A 21096-nucleotide genomic window follows, 5' to 3' on the forward strand; every position below is an offset into this window, starting at 1 on the left:
ATTCACACTGCAAAGTGGCAGGTGCTCTGCAGGTTTAATCAAGAAACAGCAGCAGTGACATGTGATAAAAAAAATCTAATAGAAACAGATGGCACTGAACAGTTCTTTCTTTAGTTCTTAATTGTGTTCATTGGAAGCTTTAAGGGATTGATTCCATTTCAAAGTTATAGCAAAGCTTTTTTCATCAGTGTGGAGGTTTCTGGAGTTCGAATGAAGACAGTAATATGCTTGTGTTTGGAGTGGTAGGTCAAGTCTGTAATCTGTTTAACGTTGTTTTCATAGTGTCACTATCAGATGCTTTCAAGGAGAGGCAGGGGGAGGCTTCTGAGAGGGAACTGCAATACTTGTTGATTTTGCTCAGTATCTACAGGTAGCATTTCCAGACTACGGGCAGTAGAGAATGTTGTCGGTCTTATTTGTAAAGCTGTTACTAAATTAGGAAAACTGAGTCATTTTCTGTCTTATCTGTGCCTCTAACCTCCCTTGGACCTGATTGCCACAGCTTGGCTAAATAAAGCATGTGGCAGTATTTTTTCCTGTTAGGGAAGCTTGTTAGTCCTGACTGAACTAACAATGGAGGAGAAGTGGAGTGGCAAGCAGAGTTTGCAGCTCTACAAGTTCATACCTTGTACAGATACTTTTCTTTTATGTATTTGGCACACAGCTCATGGAAGTTTGTTTAAATTCCCCATTTTTTGCTTTTTGTTTTTGTCTTTTTAGCTGAACAACCCGTCATAAAAAACTTCAGGCCTCTGAATTTCACATAATTTGGCAATGTGTAAATTTTGGTTGAAGATTGTATTTGGGCACGTGTTTGTTTGAGCTTAAGTGGGTGCATCATCCAGAAGCTTAGAAGGAATATATTCCCATAAGGATGCCTATCACTGACCTAGGGTTGCTATAGATCTAGCATTTTTTCCTACAGTTTCCTTCCCAATTTCTCTGGAGAGAAGAGTAACAGCAGCTCTGTGTCAGGACCATGTCTTGCATGTCTGCAGTGGTGCAAATCTGCCATGGCTCAGTGCTGGAGTCCTGTTTCCTGAGCTTGACAGGTCAAGCAGCACCCCCAAAGCCATCTTATCATTGCTAATGTTTCCTCCAGTGAGACAGATGAATCAAGGGGAGAACCTGTAGCCTCTTTAGTTCTCCTTATGACATCTCAAATTGGTAGCAACTAGGTTCTGTTCATCTCAGTATAACTTCAGTGCCATGTGATCATCCTCCAAACCCCTCTCTTTGCGGTGTCACCTCAATTATCCCAGCCTCTGCAGGCATTCTACAAAAATCTGTTACACAGCATTTTTTCGGGACTTTTAAGTCCCAATGTCCTCTGCAAGAAAGCAATTGTCTGGAAGCTAGAGATAGCCTATGGATGGAGGGGGGCAGCGGAGAAAGGAGCATCAGTGGGAATTTTTCAGAAATGTTGGGAACCAATATTATAGCACAGTGCTGTTTTTGTTTACTCCATGACTAAACTTTCTCCATTTACTGTCAAGAGGAGTCCTGTAGCCAGTATATCAGCTGCTTTCAGGTGATAGTGTATGTCATTTTTATTGCAGCCTAACATGACATGCTGTACATATATTTAGCTATATAATTAAATACTTACTCTCTCTAGTTGTTTAAACGCCGAAATGTTGCAACAGCTGAGGAAGAAGCGGAGGAGGAAGTGATGTCAGATGGTGGCTTCCATGAGGCTCAGATGAACAACATGGAGATGACTTCTGTAAGTGATGAGAAAGGAGTACACTCTTTGTTGAAGCTGGGAAGGCCTGTTGTGCAGTGACTTGAGGGGAATGGAATTCCAGAAGAATGTGAAAAATGACATTCAAAGAGCTTATGGACAGCTCTTAAACACCTGTCTGGGTGAACTGTCCTGAAACAGATTACATGAGAGAAAAATGTTACAGATAGAGTGGTTGCTAGGTGGGTATGCTTTCAAGAAAATTAAATAACATGTCATTGTGTGGGCAGGCTGATTACTTCCTGGTTTTGATGTTCACCTTTATGAGTGATTTTTGTCAACTGTTGCCCAGAGCTGTTGGAGTTTTTTAATCTGAAATTCATAATGCTTGAAATGTGAAAATACAAATCAGGCAATGTGTTACTGCAATTTACAAATTAAGAAGGGACTCACTGAAAATCTTTGTTAGCAGACTTCCAAGTGGCACTGTTTTTCACTGGGGTGTTGGAAACAACCTAGCTTATCTATCTGCATGTGTTTTTAAACTCCTTTCCAAGATGGAGTTTCATCCTACAGAAAAAACTTTTAGTGGAAATTAGACTTTTCTGCTTTCTCCCTGTTTCTTTACCACAGTCCTCTCCCTGGAAAGAGAAATGGAAGGGACTCAGGCTGTAATAGAGACGTCTAAGGAAAGTGCAGTCCTCACTTAAAAGTCTTTGCACTTGTGTCTGTATTCAGAGTATGCCAATGATGTTTTCATAGAAATCAGGCTGGGCTTAGTTTCTCTTGGTGGTTATACCAGCCTTGAAAATTACTGAGAAACAGAGAAATGTCTGTAAACATGGTAGATTACTAGTAGAATATATTTTTTTAGTCTTTGAAATAGGATTTAAATGTCAGACAAGTCCTAAATACCATTTAATCATTTGTGTGGAAGCTTATGTGAAATTAATAGATAGTAAAAAGGAAAGAAGCATATCTGATTGAGATAGATACTACCACTGTACAGTTTACTAATTTAATATCACTTATTTCAGGGTCTTAACAGTTGAAGCTGTTGCAGACAAAGATTAAGTCTTTTCAGCACTGTTGTCTCTCCCTGTCTATCTAAGGGAGGGTTTGGATCAGATCTATCTAAGGATTTAGATCAGAAATGGAAGAAAAAAATCTGACTTTCCTTATGCTTCTTTACATGGGTTTGCATGTGATGAACAGAATGTCAGATTTTACCTGGCATAAGAAAGGTTGCTGATTTAATTTAGCTATATTAGGGGAAACTCTTAGTATTATGGAAGATTTAATACTCTTGATTATGATGACAAGCATTAGGTTTGTCAACTCTTCTAAAAATGACAGATCCCATACATTTTGGTGAAAGAGAATGAGTCAAAATGTACATGATAAAGAAGTCTAAGCAATAGCTTAATCAGAATAGTGTTCTTGTATAACAGTAATTGATATTCCAATTTGCACTACCTTTTGTGGAAGCTGACAATTTTACATTTATTTTAGAGGAGGGGAGATAGCAAAAAGGGGAAGAGAATACAGGTAAGGGATTCTGAAGAGTAATTTTCTTGCCATATCTTAAGAAAGATTTGAATTTTGGCTTCCAGAAACAAAAGACTACACTTAAGAATGATGCTGCTTATGTAGATGTACATGTGTGGTGACTCGTTTGTTGTCCACGATGGTCTTATCTAGGTTTTTACTCAGTAAGAGATGAACTTGATACGGATTTAGCAAATGTTTTACCCTTTAACCACTAATTCTGATTTTGTTTTCCTTCTTGCTATCACTCTCATTCTGTTGTCCCTACCTGAATCCTAGAGTGCAGTCATCACCTCTGATATGATTGAGATGATTTTCTCCAATAGTCCAGAACAGCAGCTTTCGGCCACCCAGAAGTTCCGAAAGCTTCTTTCTAAAGGTAAGGCCTGAAATTACTTTGAGAAAAATGTAGAAGCGTCCCTGGCGTATGTTTTCACTTTGACAGCAATAAAAATTGAGTTTCATAAAGAAATTTCTGGATGAAACTCTGTTTTGCAAAATGTCAGCTTAGATATATGTAATAGTCACTTCTTTTCTTGACATCTCTGTATCTAGTAAGTGATGCAGATATGTCTACTCTTGAATGTAAGTTTAAATACTGTAGGCAGTGTCTCTATGGTTCAAATGTGCTGATATACTGAAGTTTCTCTGCATGTGTGCATGCCAGAGTGACATCGCAGGACTGCTGCTGCGAAGCTGGTCTGCCTAAATTAGAGTGCATTAGTGTTTTGAATCATGTTACCTCATTACCTCGAAATTCGGGCTGGAGTCTTCTTACAGTGGCAGTTAGGAATCCATTGCCTTTTAGTAAAGGTAAAGCAGTATTGTAGAAAAAGAACACATTCTCAGAAAAGAGGAGTCAGTGTGTCATTGGGTATTATTTTGGTGCAGTAATTGGATAATTTCCCTATTTATGTATCTAACTATGCTTTTTATTTTAAATAGAACCAAATCCCCCAATAGATGAAGTCATAAGCACACCAGGAGTGGTGGCCAGGTTTGTGGAGTTCCTCAAACGAAAAGAAAACTGTACATTACAGGTATACATATATAAATATATCTGTCTTCCTATATTATGAAGGCATTTAGTGATGCAAATTAGGTAGGAAAAAAAAATCAGTGTTTTTATTATCTTTACTTTCTCTCTTTTTCTTCACTAGGTTAAAAAAGCTATCTTATCTTCAGGGTTTCTAGCATGACCTCTGGGGACAGGAGAGAGAGAGAGACCTCTGAGTTGCATTGTGTGATTGATAGGTTGAGGACACTGTCATGTAACGAAAACAGAGTTTAAAATTTGGACCTCAGTGGATGCAAAGCCTTTAAGCTAAACTTCAGTGTTTGTCTTTTTTTGTACTACTTGAAGACAGTTTAAAATGTTTTAGAATTATTACTTAAAATTTTATTAAATTAATAAAAGTTTAGAATTAGAATCCAAAATGATAAATACAGAAACCTTGAAACTTACTTGCTTTGGTTTGAAAAAATGGTGTATGCTACACTGGTGGTTAATTTGTCTTGGACTTGCTTCTTTGAGCTTTGTTTCATTTCCATCTGTCCTTTTTTCTGGTCAGAGATCTTTCTTCTGGGCTGGTAGAAAATGAAAGAAAACATTAACATTTTTTTCCTTCCTTTTACTAAATGATTAAATAACCATTAAATGCAATACATAGATTAGAATCATTGTTCTTTCAAAATGTGTAAGGCAACAAGTTTTTTAATGTCATGTGAAATCCAAATTTTGGTGAGTGGAGATATGCAAAACATGGATACTTTCTTACACATTAGAGAAAAGGTATAATTTATAAGAATTACTTTTTAAACTGATATCCACAGAATTCCAGAGGTCTGTTAGCTACCTTTGAGGAGTCTGTGGACAGTAACTAAGAATATGTCAGTTGGTTTGCAACTCCAGTGGAAAGTTTGTAAGTGATGTGATATGAAAAAAAAGGAATGCCTTTTTTATGTATAGGGCTCTAGCATGAAAGCCTGAGACAGTCAGGAAAAGGGCAACAAACTCCTAAAATCTGAAGGATGTATTTGAGTAGGAAGGGAAAATAAGGGTAGAGGGTACTTCATCAAATGCAGGTTCACTTCTAGTTTTAAAAACTTCAAAAGCAGTCATAGAATGAGTCAAATTCTCATGGACTGACTGGTGTAACATGTATTGGTTTTGACATGGAAAGAGCAAAAAAACAGCCAAAGTTGAAACTTCCAAGCTTGTCCTAAAGACTTTGAAACACAGCATTGAAAATATAAACCTGAGCACATTGCTCTTGATGTTCCATTCCAACTGGTTAATTTTCCTTCATCTTGCCAAATCTGTCTGCATGCCTGGCAGTTCAGGGTCTGCAGGTAGAACTTTTTGCTGTGAACAGTTTGGAAGTTCCTCTTGACCTCACTTTCTTGTATTTGTTTTTACTCTGTCAGTGTTTCCAAAAGTGTCCCTGGCACAGGCATAGATTTTGTGCTTGCCATTCTAAGCATTCCTGACCCTAGCTTAGCTATAGAAGGAAAGGATTTTCAACTCATTCTGGAAACACTGAAGTGTTTGTTTGGGTTTTTTTTCTCAGATACTATAGGCACTGTTATCACCGATTGAATATGGAAGCTCTTCTGTGTTGATGAACTTTGAACTTTATGTGACTTTATGCTCAGTTTTTCTTCTGTGTTTTCAATGCAATATTCAGTAAAAACTGAGCTTCTGGTATCAGTGGTAGGAAGACCTAATTTGTTTGGAATTCCTTTGTCCAGTTTTTACTCAAATGATTTTGAGACTTAAAAAAAAGCTCCTCTCTTCTCTATGATCACGTAAACCATACGTGAACAAGTACATTTGCCTCATGTGCAAAATCGTTTTGTGATGGAGAGGGAAATCTTAAAGAACAATACCACAGAGATACCAAGATCATCCTTTGGGTGAGGTTTTCTTCCTGTTAATTAACTTACCATAAAGTATTTTGTTTTTCTGTCCTTTGCCATTTGTATATGGCTCTTCCTTAGTTTATACATCCTGGACCATCAGGTGTCCACAGTGAAGAGGGAGGAGGGAAACTGTCACTCAACTAACCTTTCTGTAACTTATCCATCTCAAATGTTCAGTGGTACTCACACAAGTGCATCACCTAATTCACCCTTATTCTAGTTAGATGTTGGGAAGAGCTCAGTTTTAGCAGGACTTTGTTCCACAGAAGATGGGGAGATCCTGTGATTAGCTCATAATCAGAACTTATTTTATAAATATTTGAGGTAAAGTACAGATATGAGCAAGTACCACCTTCTATTTGGTCTGATTAATCTGTTTATACATGGTGTTTCTTTTCTGTTATGGGTGTATGACTGGAAACAGTGTGAGTCTCAGAGCTGTGATTAGTTCAACTTGGTTTCATCCATTAGGAAGCCAAAGGGCAAGTTCTAAAATATGAGTAAGAAACCTCTGTGGTTGAAAGATGACTAATAATCCTGTTATATTGTATCACAAAACACTGGATGCTCCAGAGAAAGTAAAATTGTATGAAAGCAAGTGTGTTTTATGTTGGCCTTAAACACTGGCCTGAATGTTTTGCTTCTGTTTCATTAATGCTGAGTATTTAAGTTTTGACATTGTGTGTTTCTGCTTTATTGCAGCCCATACTCAGCGTATTAAAATGATGTATTTTGAAATGGTTTATTCTGATCACATTTTACCAGAAGATAACTTCTCCTTTAGCTGTTCAGGAGGGCAGGATTAACTGTATTTTTAAAACTGAGGTCTTCAATAATTAATAATGCTTAAAAATGAAAAGTCTTACAAGCTTTGGCTTACTTGTTGACTTCATAGTTAAGGCCCATTTTAGGATTTTGTGCATCTCCTTAGCAGGAGTTGCTTTTATGATTAAATCTTAAATATAAGCCCCTACTGCTCTTCAGAGATAGCTAGTCTTTGCAAGTGTATCAGGATTTTCATTGGAATACTGATGGATCAACATCAGTTTAATAAAATTCATTCGTAATGTCAAAATCAGTCATTTATACCATACAACTTTTGATTTTTATTGTTAGGTCATTTTTGCCTTTTCAACTTTTAGCAGTCTTTTCATTCTCTAGATTCTGAGTGTATCTTATAGGATTTAAATATGGTAGTGTAGTGTAATAATTCTTGGATTGAAGAGCATGCAGAAATCTACTAAAATTGTATTTTCTGAGTTCTGTATCAGGTAGTGTTAAAATTTACATTTTGGCTTAAAAAGTTAATACTTGCTTAAGTTGAGAAGCAAAGTGTTAATTCAGGATCTCAGCTTTGCTTCAAGTCTTGAATAAAAATATCATACGCTTAATAACTCTTGGCAGCAACGCTGATCACCAGAGTTGGAGTACTTTGCTGTAGTTGTATATCCATCGAGCTTTGTCAAACAATGTCTCTTTGTACATCTTCAGGAATATCATTGCTGATCCATGAATGCAGGTATCGAATGTCTTGTAGGAGGACTCATTTTTTTTGTGTATAGATTCTTAGCCAGTAAGGAAAGGCAGTAGAACAGACCAAAGGTAATGTAATTGCATAGCAAAAAATAATATTTGAAAAGCCACAGCGAACCTGATCTTGTTCCAGTAAGGAACTTCTGCAGATTTTGGTTTCAAGTGGTACTGATAACTCTTCACTCCAATTCTTACTTTACAAATTGTCTGTGTTAATTAGTAATATCTCATGCCTTCCCTATGCTAATTCTCTCTGTCTTTAAAAGATGTATAGTCTTCATTTTTGGTGTGGCACAGAAGTCTCCTAGTAAACTTTATTTTGTATTTTGTTTTGCAGTTTGAAGCTGCGTGGGTGTTGACAAATATTGCCTCGGGAAATTCTCTTCAGACTAGAATAGTGATCCAAGCAGGAGCTGTCCCCATCTTCATAGAGCTGCTTAGTTCAGAGTTTGAAGATGTGCAGGAACAGGTAAAGATAAGAATGGTATTGGGTGGTTTGTGTATGTGGTGATTTGTGGGGTTGGGTTTTATGTTGTTTTATTTTTTTTGTTTTTCTATTTGTTTAGGTTTGTTATGGCTTTTTTTCTTTTTCCTTGCCAGAAAAGGAACAAGGCTATCATTTAAGAAAGCCTTTAGAGGAAATATAGTGTTTGGCAGTTTTGCAGAACAGTACCTTTCTATCTAGTAAGAAATCTAAGCAAGCGTTGTATTTTTCTTTTTCTGGAAATTATATATTTAACCACAGCTAATGGGGTAGTGCATTTTGATCTCTAATGGGTTAATATTTTTCTGTGTATTGAGGAATTCAACAAGCCTTGTTTAAAAAATTGCTTTAGAGATGAAATGTTCATGCTTGTTTCTCCTGAAGATAAAGCATGAGTGGAATTTATAGTTCTCTACAGAGAAAATTATAATTTGTTCTCTATGTTTGTGGCAGAGTAGATGAATATACTTAAAGGCGCAGAGGGATCCATGAAAAGCGTAGGCCAAACATTTGACTTAGTAATTTCCACATGAGGTCCATAACTTGTGTTTGAACAAGAATGTATTTCAGGCATAAAATCTTACTTTGAAGTCTTAGGGTGATAAATTTCATGTTAACAAATAGCGTTTCAGTTAATCCTAAATTGAAAGTATGTACCTTTACTATACAAATTTGACTAGTTTTGGATCCAGGTATTTGCTTTTGTTTCACTGTCTACTCAATTAACAAGCTCTCTGTTTTTTCCTATAGCTATTTACAGAGCATAGGTTAAGCTTTTCTTGAGCAAATGAAATTAAGCTCTGAATTCTTATGAGGGTATTGCTGTGGTGGTTGGTTTGTTTTTTCGGTGACTCTTTTCTGGATGTTTCTTTGTTTCAATATCTTTTTGTGGTGATGAAATTAAAAGCACTGGACATTCCAGTAGCACTCTTTCAGCAATGCTGTGTGCAGAGATAGTACCTCATTTTTGTTTCTGCTTGATACTTTGGTGTGTAAATATCCAAGATGTCTTTGCGGACTCTTTGCCACAAGCTGGCTGTGAGCTCAGGTTAAGCTGATTATCCAATATGATCCATTGTTCTTTTCAGAGTCACTGACTTCCAGGGTTCAGTTCTCCATCCTGTAAGTGTGACCTCTATTCTCTGTTCCTAGATGTCTGACCTTGCATTTGGCTGTATTGAGATGCATGATTGGAGGAGTCCCGACTCATAAGCATTGGATTGCTTTGTGTAACTTGCCTTTCTTATAGCTGGCTCAGAATGTACCACCTGTACTTGAGGTTGCCTAACATTTTCTACAAGACAGATTTTTTTTTTTCTCAGTTGCTTATAGCTTTCTAGTTGTTTCACTCTGCAACTTTTAATTTGCAACAGTCTGTCTAAGGCTGAATTATTTTTGAAAAGGTTTTTTAAGAGAAATTAAATTTAGGTGCTTGAGAAAATTATATTAAAGGAAATAAGTATATTTTTTGTCCATTTTTTATCTTCCTTTGAGGAAATGAGTCTGTTGTTGTAGAAACTAGAAATGGAATAGGAGCTTGCCAAAATGACAGATAAATTCTGTGTTCTGCCCATGTGAAAATCCATCCAGACTTAGCTATATGATGCTTTTCAGTTTGTTTTTTGGGGGTTGAAATTTGTGGCATTACTTCCCAACAGTGCTGTTTCTGCAGAATGATTGGTGCTTTGAGTGTGGGAAGGGCTACTCCATTTTTTTGCTCCTAATGATCTTCTGTGCAAGAGCTAACTTTTTTTTATTAGGTGGTTGTTGTTATCCTTGCTGATGTTCAGAGAGCGAATGGAAGGGCAAACCTGTTCAGAGTGAGTTGTGCAGCCTTCAGCCTTAAGATGTGTGAATTAACAGAAGGTCTCAGGGGCCACAGTTAAGTAGCTTACCTGCCTCCTAATAAACTGCTGACATGTTAAAGTTCAGATTGCAGCAGGCAGAGTGAGTTGTAACTACCAGAAAATATTTTTTCTATGCAATTCAGGTGCTGAATCCATGATCTCTCTGTTACCAGTAAGTCTCTAAATACCAGTTACAAATTGCTCTGTGCTTAAGAAGAAAAATATACCACTGAAGTGTTACCTACACTTTTTCATGATGGGTTTCGGTGTTGCAGGTGTAGAGATTGCAGCCCTGCTCACAGCTGACTTTGGGTTTAACGCAGGCCAACATAAAATAAATACTGGCTTTTTTCCAACAGCTTTAAAAAATCCCAAACGTTTCACCATAATATCCACGAAAATAAAAATTAAAAGCATTGAGCATTTAAAAGTTAGCTCTCGTACTTCTGCATTACAGGATAGCATTAGTACACAATTGCATAGTATTTTTCCAGATGACTCTTGTCTCATTCAGTGTATGTACAGATTGTTGCCCTGGTGACAAGTGGGTAGTAAAGGAGGCTTTTATTTGTCACACTGTGGCCCTGTTTGTTAAAGTTGGAACATGTTATAGTGAATGAAGGAGAAAAGGGAAGAGATCCTTATGATTAAAGCGATTGCAGGTTTCTGAGATAAATGTATCTTCTGCTTAGTGTCTGACACTGGACAATCTGCTTATATCGGTTTTCAGTAACTGGATACTAGTTCTGTGTTTTTTGAATGCTCAACGTGAAATATTTCCGTTTTGTAGTTGAGGACAACTCTGCACTTTTGCAAGGGACTTTAGTAGTGAGGTCTGTGTTTTGAGCAGATCTGGTCCTGGACTTCTCAAGCTGGATTTCTGAAACAGGAAGATATTTGGCCATAATTTTCTCCCCTGTGAAATGGTGATTCTTACCTTTTCTCATAGTAGTATTGTGAAGATTATTATTTACAAGCAACTCTTGCTACATTTGCAACAAATTACAAAATTATGGGGAAACACAGAAGATATAACTGCATGTTCAGGGCAGATGGGCCGGAAGCTAGTCCTACAACCATATAGTAAAAAGGATGAAAAGAAAAAGAAATATTGAAGCTTGTGTTTAGCAAACCATTCTTTGTGCTAAGTGGGACAGTAATTCTGTAGAAGGAAATGTTAGTGGTAATATAGTTTTGAATAGGTAGCATAGCATAAGTAAAAAAAAAATCTTTAATAAATAATTTATATTTAATATTATCTTAATTTGACTTCCTGGCTAATCGTTATCCACCGTTGTTATGTTACAGTAAGTCAGTCTTACAGACTTACACCACTGATTTTTTTCTCTTATTTCAAACTTCCTTTATCAGTGGCTCAGGAACAGATACCATTTTGCTTTATCTGATCATGATTTCCCCAACAGTTATTTTTCATATTTATAAGCCAGTTTTAACCTAATGTTTTGCACTGTTTCTTTTGCAAATGATAGTTTCTGAGTCTAGTGTGATTCTAAATCAGTGGTTTCATAAAAGTCTGTGTGAGGGAATCTTTATAACTATGTTTATTAAACAACACGTGTTTTAATGAAATTATGTCTTTTTGCAAGATCTGTTTCTCATTAAGCTATGCAGGCTGACATTTAATTACCGTACCATTTTTTAACTCTTTCATTGTTTGCATTGTATATCAGTTTTTCTCAGATTGTGTATCAGTCTTTCTCTGTGATCAGTGGTCAAACTATTTGGCATCCATTTTTCCCATCAAAGAAACGGAGTTTGTTACAGAAACTACATCTTCATTATTTGTGAAAAGCACCTTGACTTCATCTCCCTGTTTCTGTTTTTGTGTGTACTGATTTTTAGATTTAGTCAGTGGTGTATGTCCTAGCCTTCTTTGACTTACCACAATTTTTTCTTCAAAAGACATCTAGAAATTTAGATATGCCAGCCTGAAATTATCTATACTGAGGGACTCTCACAGCTGTGTTTAAGGTTGATCTAGCTTCAGTGCTGTCTTAGCTGCAGTTCTTTCTTGAGTTCCCCTGCTGAGATATTTAAAACCCAGATGTCAACTTGGGTTTCCTTGATGAACATTGAATTCCCTTCAAAAACCATGCAAGGCATTATGCTTCCTGCCTGAGATGATGGAGATTGTGTCACAGTGACAGATACGTGTCATTGTGCTCTGCTGGACAGCCGATGGCAGGAGCATCCCCAGCTGCCCTGTTCTCCTTTAGAAACGTTTGCCTTTTCAGCTAAAGCAACCCATGTGTTTTCCCCTCAGTATTTTTCCATTTCTAGTTGTATTGCTGTTCCTTCTAGTAACCATCATTTGTTTGGCAGAGGTGACCTGTGAGTCTGGTGTCCAAGGTCTGTTTGACTTTTACATCAGCAGTCCTTCTAAGTAGGACTTAATCAAAATCAGGAAAAACAGTTGAGGCATGAATATGAGCTGCTTTCTCTAGATGGATGGGATGTGAGAAATAAGTAACTATGACCACCCCAGCCACTGATAGAAAGGTGTTTTCTGTGTTGGGACATAGTAGAAGTAATCCCTTAAAGATGTGGCCTTCTGGTATCCTTCCTTGTGTCCACTTACCTACCAGTCAGTTGTATGCAAGCTGATCTTCACCATCTTCATTCCAGCATTAGATCCATTCCCAAGTCAGCGGCCAAAAGTTAGGAAAGTGTTGATTCACACTTTATAGTATTTCCTCTTCATCAAGAGGCACAGACTTTACACAGTATTGGTTGGTTTAGCACTTGGTTTAAATATCGGAAGGCCTAATGAAATAATGAATGAGAGCCTTCAGAATCAGGGGAAAGGCTGTCAGAAAACACATGGATTATTTATTTGCAGAAGGCATCATATGTATGGCTCAACAGTATGCTTCAAAACCTGTGCTTTACTGACTACTGAAGTTGTCAAGCACTGCAGGAGGAAACAGTGTTTAATAGTGAGTAAAATAAACTGGAGACCTGCAACAATCCCTACTCCACTATTAGCACTGAATGGAAATTTATACAGGTGTATAAAACTAGATGCTGTCAATTGACAAGGCAGCATTTACATTTTCAGATCACACGCAACTTTGCTACTCAAGATGTTGGTTGAAATGTCAGCTCACGCATCTTAACATTACAGGTTCTTTTCATCTTCAGGTCTGGATGTAGATCTTGGAAGGTACTGAGATGGAATTTTTTAAGAGTAATTTTTTATTTCTATTAAATTTCAGAGTTTATTAAATTAAATATCCTTTTACTATCCAGAAAAGAAGATAAAAACATTTGGGATGCATAGAGTGAAGCCAAAATATTGTGGGAAGCAAGCTATTTGTGTTTTAAGGAGTGCACAGAAGCAGCAGTGGAAATAATGGAACATTATTCAGACAAGCAAACCCTGAAGACACTTGTCATTGTTCACATGTCGTCTGTGGGAACCATGACAGAGCTTAGTATTTATAGCAGTGTCTGACGAGTTTAAATGAGCTTTGCTTACGTTCCTCACTTATCTGAAGAGCTGAAGTAATTCCTTAAGGAAAGACATCTTGTTGAATGAACCCTTTCATGCTTTTCTAAAGATACTTCAGTTTCTTTGCATCTTGTGTACTGTCAGTCATTAGCATTACAGGGATTTCTTGCAATATCCTTTCTTACCACGTCTTGTGATATCAGTCTACTTGGCCAGACTTCTCTTGCCATAAAAAAAAAGAGCGGGAAAGCAGTAGAATGCTATTTGACTCCTCTGGTCAGAGTTTTTGATGTGGGATTTGCTGTTGCAAAACCAGTCTGTCATTCAGGGTCAGAATGGATTCTTGGATTAAGTGATTATCACTGTTGTCAACCCTAAAAATAGATATTGCTATTATGGCAGAAACAAAAGTCCACAGACAAGTGAAATACAGCTTCCAAGGGCCTTTTAACATGTGTAAGGGTGTCCAGGCAAGGAGATTGTATCTTCATGCAAAGTTACCCACGTGTTCAATAAAAGTATTGCAAATTCTAACATTTTTCACCCCTAAATGTTTTTAGAAGATCCACAAATTTATTTAGGACCAGCTGAAATCTTTGATTCATTCTGCAGATTTTGCATTGCAGCAGAAATACAAACATCACAGTGGGCAACAAGTGTGGCTTTTTACCATTCCAATACAAATGACGTTTTGCAGGAGGTGGAATGTCTCTTAAGCTAAATTTTTCCAGTAGCTGACTACTTCATCTTGAGTCCATGAGGCTGCCAGGCCTAAGGTTATACTTTATTTGAAACAAACTGTTGTCACAGCAGTTGTAAAATAATAAGAATTGGAATGAAAAATAAGTTTTCATGATTAAGATCACTTTGGGGGCGACATTGCATAGTAATGGCTGTGCTGCTTCACAGCAAATGTCAGTATAGCTTGGTGCCCTGTCTCTGACTGCAGCTGACAGCAGGTGCCTGGGAAACAGTAGGACAACAAAACAAACTAATCCGTCCCCAGAATAGTCTCCTAGTTTCTTACCAACTTGCAGTTTAAGGACTTCTGGTCAATCTATGCTGTTATTGGTAATACAGAGGCGGATTTTTAAAATTTTGTATCTAGTAAGCTGACATCTGTATCTACATTTTGGATATACATCTGGTTTTAGCTGTATTAATTTTGCAGGATTTGCTAGTGGTTTTGGGCCTCTGCATTGGTTGGATTTGGTTTTCTAAAGTAGCATCTTTTTGCCACCATTTAAAAACATGTTACAGTAGAAATCTAGTGCATAAATCAATTGACATCATACGGAAAATGAATAAATAGGTTTATTTCAGATTATCTGAGAATTCCTTTAGGTAACAAATTCTGCTTATTTTGTCATTTTTTTTAGAGGAGTAATTTGTTTCAATTAGTGATATGGAGAGAAAAACATGTTTGTTTTGTGTGGAGAAATAGTTATGCACCATAGCACATTTTACTGCAGATAAATACACAGTCTTCAACTGAAGAGAAATTTGGGGAGGACATCAAGCTGTTGTACATGATAAATAGGATTGCTTTTGTCTTCTACGTGCAGTATTGGAAGTATTTTCAGTGATTATGTAGACATTGTATGGATCTTATCAAATAAGTAGATACATGTATCTGTTTGATAGTTAGCCTTCTGCTAATGAAATAAATAGCAAATCTGAGTTCCATACACTTTCTTGTGAGACAAAATATTGTCTGTAAATCTCATGGAATTCATAAAATGTTTTTTATACTTCATATAGACTACTTCCAATTTTTTTAGTTATAGCTCTCATACTACTGGACAGTGATATCAAAATCACTACTTGACCTAAATATATAAATCAAAAACAATGAAATCTTTTATTCTCATCATATTACAGAAGGTGGCTTTCATGTTTCTTTAATTATCTTCTGGTATTTTAGATCTTTTCTTCTGAAAAGGAAGGGTTACAGTAGTACTGATGTCCAAGGGAGAAAATACCTGTCGTTGCATTTTGCCATGCATATGTCTTAATAGGCAACACTGGTCTGTCTTGTGCAGTTTTCTCTGAAAGAATATATGCCACTGTCCATCTGAACTCTTTGAATATTGGTTTATCTTGCATATAGATTCTCATTTTCATCTTAGTTGGTGTCAGCATTCTTAATATGACTGTGTAAGTAACGCATGCTTTTATGGCTGCTTAGGAAATACTAGTATGGGCTGTTCCACACACATTTTTTGGGTAGATACGCACTTGACATCTGCTATGAACATTTGGACTTGAACCAATTCTGAACCAGGAGGGAGTGTAGAATTAGTATGTTCCTAAGCCTGAGGAGATAAGCTCATCTCTTACATTGTGGACAGAGCAAGGTTATGTCTGCCTGCAAAGTCTTTGGAGACATACATGTTGGCTGTTTTGGTATTCCTCTTAGATCTGTGTAAATATTCCTGAATCGTATAATGAACTCAGGTGTATATGTTTAATACTCAACCAGAATACATTCCCCTTCTGTACACTGTCCAGGATTTAACAGTGAGAACAGAATATCTCCCACTCTAATACATACACTGAACTAGTTGAATTGTGAGAATAAAAGCAATTACTATTCTGTTTTTCATTGCAGGCAGTATGGGCTCTTGGCAACATTGCTGGAGACAGCACTATGTGCAGAGACTATGTATTGGACTGTAATATCCTGCCTCCTTTATTGCAGTAAGTCTGTTTTAACGGGTTTCCTAGAATCTTGCTTGAGTGTTAAGACTGAAGGGGTTTTTTGCCTTGGAAGAATAATAATGATTTATTTTACTGTGGACTAATCAGACTTTTTAACGGGGGCTCCTAAATTGCTTTTGTAATGGGGCTAAATTGGAAACATGTTTTAGGAGTAGCTAAGCTGGAACTATTTTATTCTACAGAGTGAGTGGATGCCTGGGCTTATGATAGTCATAGAATAACTTAAGTTGAAAGGCACCTCTGGAGGTCATCTAGGCAAAGCCTTTCTTCATAGCAGGTGAGGTGAGATCAGATTAGATTGCTCAGCTACTTAACTAGTCAGATTTGAAACATTAAAGGTAGATTCTGTAACCACTTGGGTCAACCATTTGACCATGGCATGGTGAAAAACAATGCTCTGATACCTAACCAGAATTTTCTGTGTTTTACCTTGTGATGGTTGTCTCTTGTCCTGTCACTGCACCTTTGAGAAGGATCTGGCTTCCTCTTTTTCTGTGTCCACTTGTTAAACTGTTGTAGGCAGCAGTTATATCTCCCTTTACACAGTCTCCTTCTGAGGCTGAACAAATCCAGGTCTCTAACACTCCTGTTGTATGTCATTTCTCTAGTCTGCTAATTTTCTTGATAGTCCTCTGCTGAAGGAACATGTTATTGCTGAAACAGTGACACCATTTTGTGTTGTCATGTCCAAATAGGATTACTCAGTCTCTGTCCTTCCTCACTGCTGCAAACAGAGTTTGTGTTCTCCAGTGCTCTCAAAGACATTGGTACAGTGTAGGGTGCCTATGAGAAAAAGAACTGAGCAGTTACAGTTATGGAAAAACTAGGTCTTGCCTTACTGCATTCTTCCTAGGCTGAAGGGCACTGTGGCTTGTCTTTTCTAAGTTGCAGGAAGATGCCTTGTTTAGAGGCTTTGCACTGGCTTAATTAATGAACTCCACACACATCTTTGTCAGTGCTAGGACTGATCTCACATAAGGGGACTCAGTGTAACAATGGCTGATGTCAGGGATAGTCCTAATGTGCGAGGGCAGTTTTGGTGTGCAGATCTTATGAAGGTGTCAGTATTGCAGTTCATCACATTGCTGGACTTCCTCTGTCTTACGGAGCAGAAGCTGAACCCTGCAGCTGGTGTGTGGATGCCATCCCTTAACAACTGCAGGAAGAGACTGGTTTGGGGTGGTCTGCAGAATTGTGTTCTAACAGGAATCCAGTGGGCAAGGCTCTCATATGCCAGGACTGGAGCCAGTGTGCACAGAAAGTCTGTAAACGGTGTTTGCTGTGAGATGTGACTGTCTTGGATGTCAGGGAAACCCTAAACCCGGTTATACACATTTTCTGAGGATGTTTTGTTCTCCTTCCCTAGTTAATGTACAAAAGTGTAAAAGTGAGGCCAATAGTCTGAGACTGACATAAGAACGCAGCTGAGTGAAAAGAGTATTCTCCAAAACTACCTGCACTTCCTTCTACTTAGAGTAATTTTGTCACAGTTCCTGTGCCTTATGACTGTTAATCTGCCACATCAGTATCTAAGCAATTCAACTGAACACACTTTTAGTGTAACAATTATTATTCTTGTCAGATTACTAAGATTTGTGTGTCTAGCATGTGTGTTAATATCCAGCCATCAAGCATGATTTTCCTCAGGATGTATTTTTATAGGAAAAAAAAATCTAGCATGTTTTGCCCTGGTGTATGTTAAAACGTAATCCTGAGTTTTAGTGATTCGTGTGGTTGGCCCTACAGGGTTGCCTGGCTTTGATTTTTAAAAAGCAAAGGTTGGAATTTTTTGTTGGTTTGTTTTAGATTGCTTTCAAAACAGAACCGTCTCACTATGACCCGAAATGCTGTATGGGCTCTATCAAACCTCTGCAGAGGAAAAAATCCTCCTCCAGATTTTGCCAAGGTAAGAGATGTTTGAAAGGAAACGTATTGTGAGGTGATGGTAGCCAAATAAGCAATAAGGGTGGTGAAACTTAAACTAAATAGCAGAAATATTTCAGAATTTTGCATGGGCTTCTTGCACATGAAGTTTTTGAATGTTCTTTTGGGCAGACATTCACAACTACTGTTTTAATATAGCTGCCTCCTAGCTTTTTGTTACTGTTCCTGAACTGGATATGACCCACAGCAGAACAAAACTCTGTATGTCTTGGCTCCTGTAGTGCAAAGTATGGCACATCTTAGCAGACAGGTATAAGTTGCCAGACATTGTACTGTGGAGGCTGAAGAATTCTCATAGTGTTTTCTGCTGACATGCTCCTCTGTGCTTATGTAGCTACAGCCCTGCACAGAAATGCTACCTAAGTCTGAAATTTGCTGATTATTGATCCTTGAGATGGCAGTGCCTAGTCCTGTAATGTCACATACAAAATTAACTGACTTGTTAATACATCTTCTGGCCATTTTAATTGCACAAGGTCTGTATCTCCTCTTAATGTCTTACAGGTTTCACCTTGTCTTAGTGTGCTTTCCTGGCTGCTCTTTGTTAACGATACAGATGTATTAGCTGATGCCTGCTGGGCTTTGTCCTATTTGTCTGATGGTCCCAATGATAAAATCCAGGCTGTGATTGATGCAGGAGTCTGCAGAAGACTTGTGGAATTGCTAATGTAAGAAACTTGTTCTGAGCAAATGCATTATCGACTCCTCCCTAAAATCAAGATTCCAGCAATAGGAAGTTTAATTAGATATGTCTTGAGATGTAGTAATTTCCAAAAAGGAAGATTTGAGTTTTAATTTTACTTACCTTGTCTTCGGTCTTTATTTGTCCTGAGTAACAGAAACAATGAAACTCTTCTTGTACTAGTTTTGCTCTTTCTTAAGAGGTGTTTTCTGCACATAACAGCTGATTTTTGTAAAATCTGATTATATACTGTCTTCTAAGATTAAAGCAGATCTGTTGCTGCATTAATGAATAGAATGTATTACTTAAGGTATCTTTTTATAAAGAAGTGTTTCAGTTTGAGAAAAAAATTCCTTACTTCACCCTTCCTATTCCAATCCTGATTTAACAATAGTGATGGAGAGATGAGTATGATGGAAGATGGTCAAACAGCTGTATGGGTTAAACACACAGCTTCTATCAGTGTTCCTCTGTCTCGTTCTCTGCCTTTGTGCATGCTACATTGTGTTTCTACTTTTTCCCTCCCAAGGATGCCTATATTCTGAAGTAACTGCATTTATTAAATCTTTTATTTTTATGCTGCTGAATGATATCGAAAGGCCTAAATATTTAGAAACCCTAGAAAGGCTTATCATTAAAGTCAAAGAGTGTTTTCATTCAGATAGTGAGAGTTAAGTCAGGTTCAGCAGGGAAGTTTTCTCCTGGCTGATGGGTGTTCCTTCCTTGAGAATGTAAAGATGGAGATGCTTCAGGATGGTTAACACTTAGATCTTTCCTTGGTAATTTTAGGCACAATGACTACAAAGTTGTATCTCCTGCCTTACGAGCTGTTGGGAACATCGTCACAGGAGATGATATCCAGACCCAGGTATGGATTCACTTTCTCTTGTGTTGTACTGCAGTTCATCTTTCTGTTAGTTGTTCACAAGCACCTCCTCTTGTTCCTTTTGAAATTTGAAAGTGAAGGATTGATGACACTAGTTGCCTCAAAACATGGTGTTTTTCATAATTTTTCTGTTCAGTCTTAAACTGGTGTTTCTTACATAGCTATGTCTGGGATTTGTATATAGTAGAGCATTACCCTTTGAGTTGTGTTTTCTGGTTTGTTTAAAGCAAGTGTGCCTCTTATGCTGAATTTTATGCTGAATAATGTGCCATGGTAGAGCTATCGAAGCCCTGTCACGTTTGATGCTGTTGACAGTCTATGATGAATATACCAAAACCGAGTGTCTGGTCAGATTTTGGATAGTATGTAGCTGTGTCTGGGCATGTGTTTGGAGAAGCACTGATAGGAGGCAATTACTCCCACCACTGTATTGGAATTAAACTGGAAGCCAGGAAATTTGGTGCTTCAGAGGCACTAGGTGGTCATCCTGCTGCTTGGTAGGGTTTGCAAGAGACAGCAGCTCCCAGCAGTTATAAAAATCTGTGGGAGCAGAGAGTCTGTGCCTTGCATATTTGTGTTACCTGTGCACTGTCTGGTAGCAGTCTCTTTTTACAAGCAGAGCAGAAGCTTCAGTTATGGGCTTCTGCTGTCGTACCTTACGTTAAAGTTTTTTCTGACTTCTTTGTGCATTCTGTTACCTTTTTGTGAGGCTTAATTGGTAATATGAAGAAGAAAAGTACAGAGTAGGCTAGAGCTTTTGAAATGTTTCTGACTCTTGGCCTCAATCTCTGGTTCACAAACTAAAAAGCATGGTGCAGAGCTGTCTGGGAAATGCACAACCAAATTGAATTGAAGTAACAGGCTCAAAGAGGCTTGCTGTGGTGGACTGTTGACTCTGCTAAAACTGATAGCAGAAATGGGATCAAGAAGTGGTAGTAGCTGGGAGGTGGGGAGGTATGTGTAGTGGAGGCAGTGAAATGGACATCCAGGAGGCAGTGGGAGCAGTTAGAGGTATAAGATGATGTGAAGAGTGTGGAGAAAAGAGGCTTTCAGTGAGGTGTAGATGCATGAAGCTTACGATTCCCCACTCAAAGTGTTAAGTTCCTCCTTCAGTGTGAATTATGAGAAAGTTAAAATCTGGGTTCCTAATCTTGAAGCTTCTTGCAATGATTATTTTTTTTATATATATAAATATAAATCCTTTGGAAATCTGTAGTTCCGTGACAATGAGGTCAGAGATAAAGATGAGTTAAGAGCATCAGGACACTGAATATCTTCTCGCTAGGAGGAGGTTAACATGATTCTTTGATTGTTACAATATTTTTTGGGTAGCTGAATTGTATAGGCATTCTTGTATTTTTTTCAGTGGCACG

General features: G+C 37.7%; 1 protein-coding gene across 2 annotated transcripts in view; it reads left to right on the top strand.

Moving 5' to 3' along the window:
* KPNA1 (karyopherin subunit alpha 1) overlaps positions 1-21096 on the top strand; it is a 57661-nt gene that overhangs the window by 13284 nt on the left and 23281 nt on the right. For both annotated transcript variants that reach the window (XR_012632873.1, XM_074896662.1), the window contains exons 3-10: positions 1619-1726; positions 3512-3611; positions 4178-4272; positions 8025-8156; positions 16102-16190; positions 18018-18117; positions 18660-18823; positions 19627-19705. Coding sequence is in view for 1 of the 2 variants with exons in the window: in XM_074896662.1 (XP_074752763.1) it covers positions 1619-1726; positions 3512-3611; positions 4178-4272; positions 8025-8156; positions 16102-16190; positions 18018-18117; positions 18660-18823; positions 19627-19705 (867 nt within the window). In the remaining variant the exon portion in view is untranslated. The remainder of the gene's footprint in view (positions 1-1618; positions 1727-3511; positions 3612-4177; positions 4273-8024; positions 8157-16101; positions 16191-18017; positions 18118-18659; positions 18824-19626; positions 19706-21096) is intronic.

Source organism: Athene noctua, chromosome 1, assembly GCF_965140245.1.
Source record: "Athene noctua chromosome 1, bAthNoc1.hap1.1, whole genome shotgun sequence".
Taxonomy (NCBI): domain Eukaryota; kingdom Metazoa; phylum Chordata; class Aves; order Strigiformes; family Strigidae; genus Athene; species Athene noctua.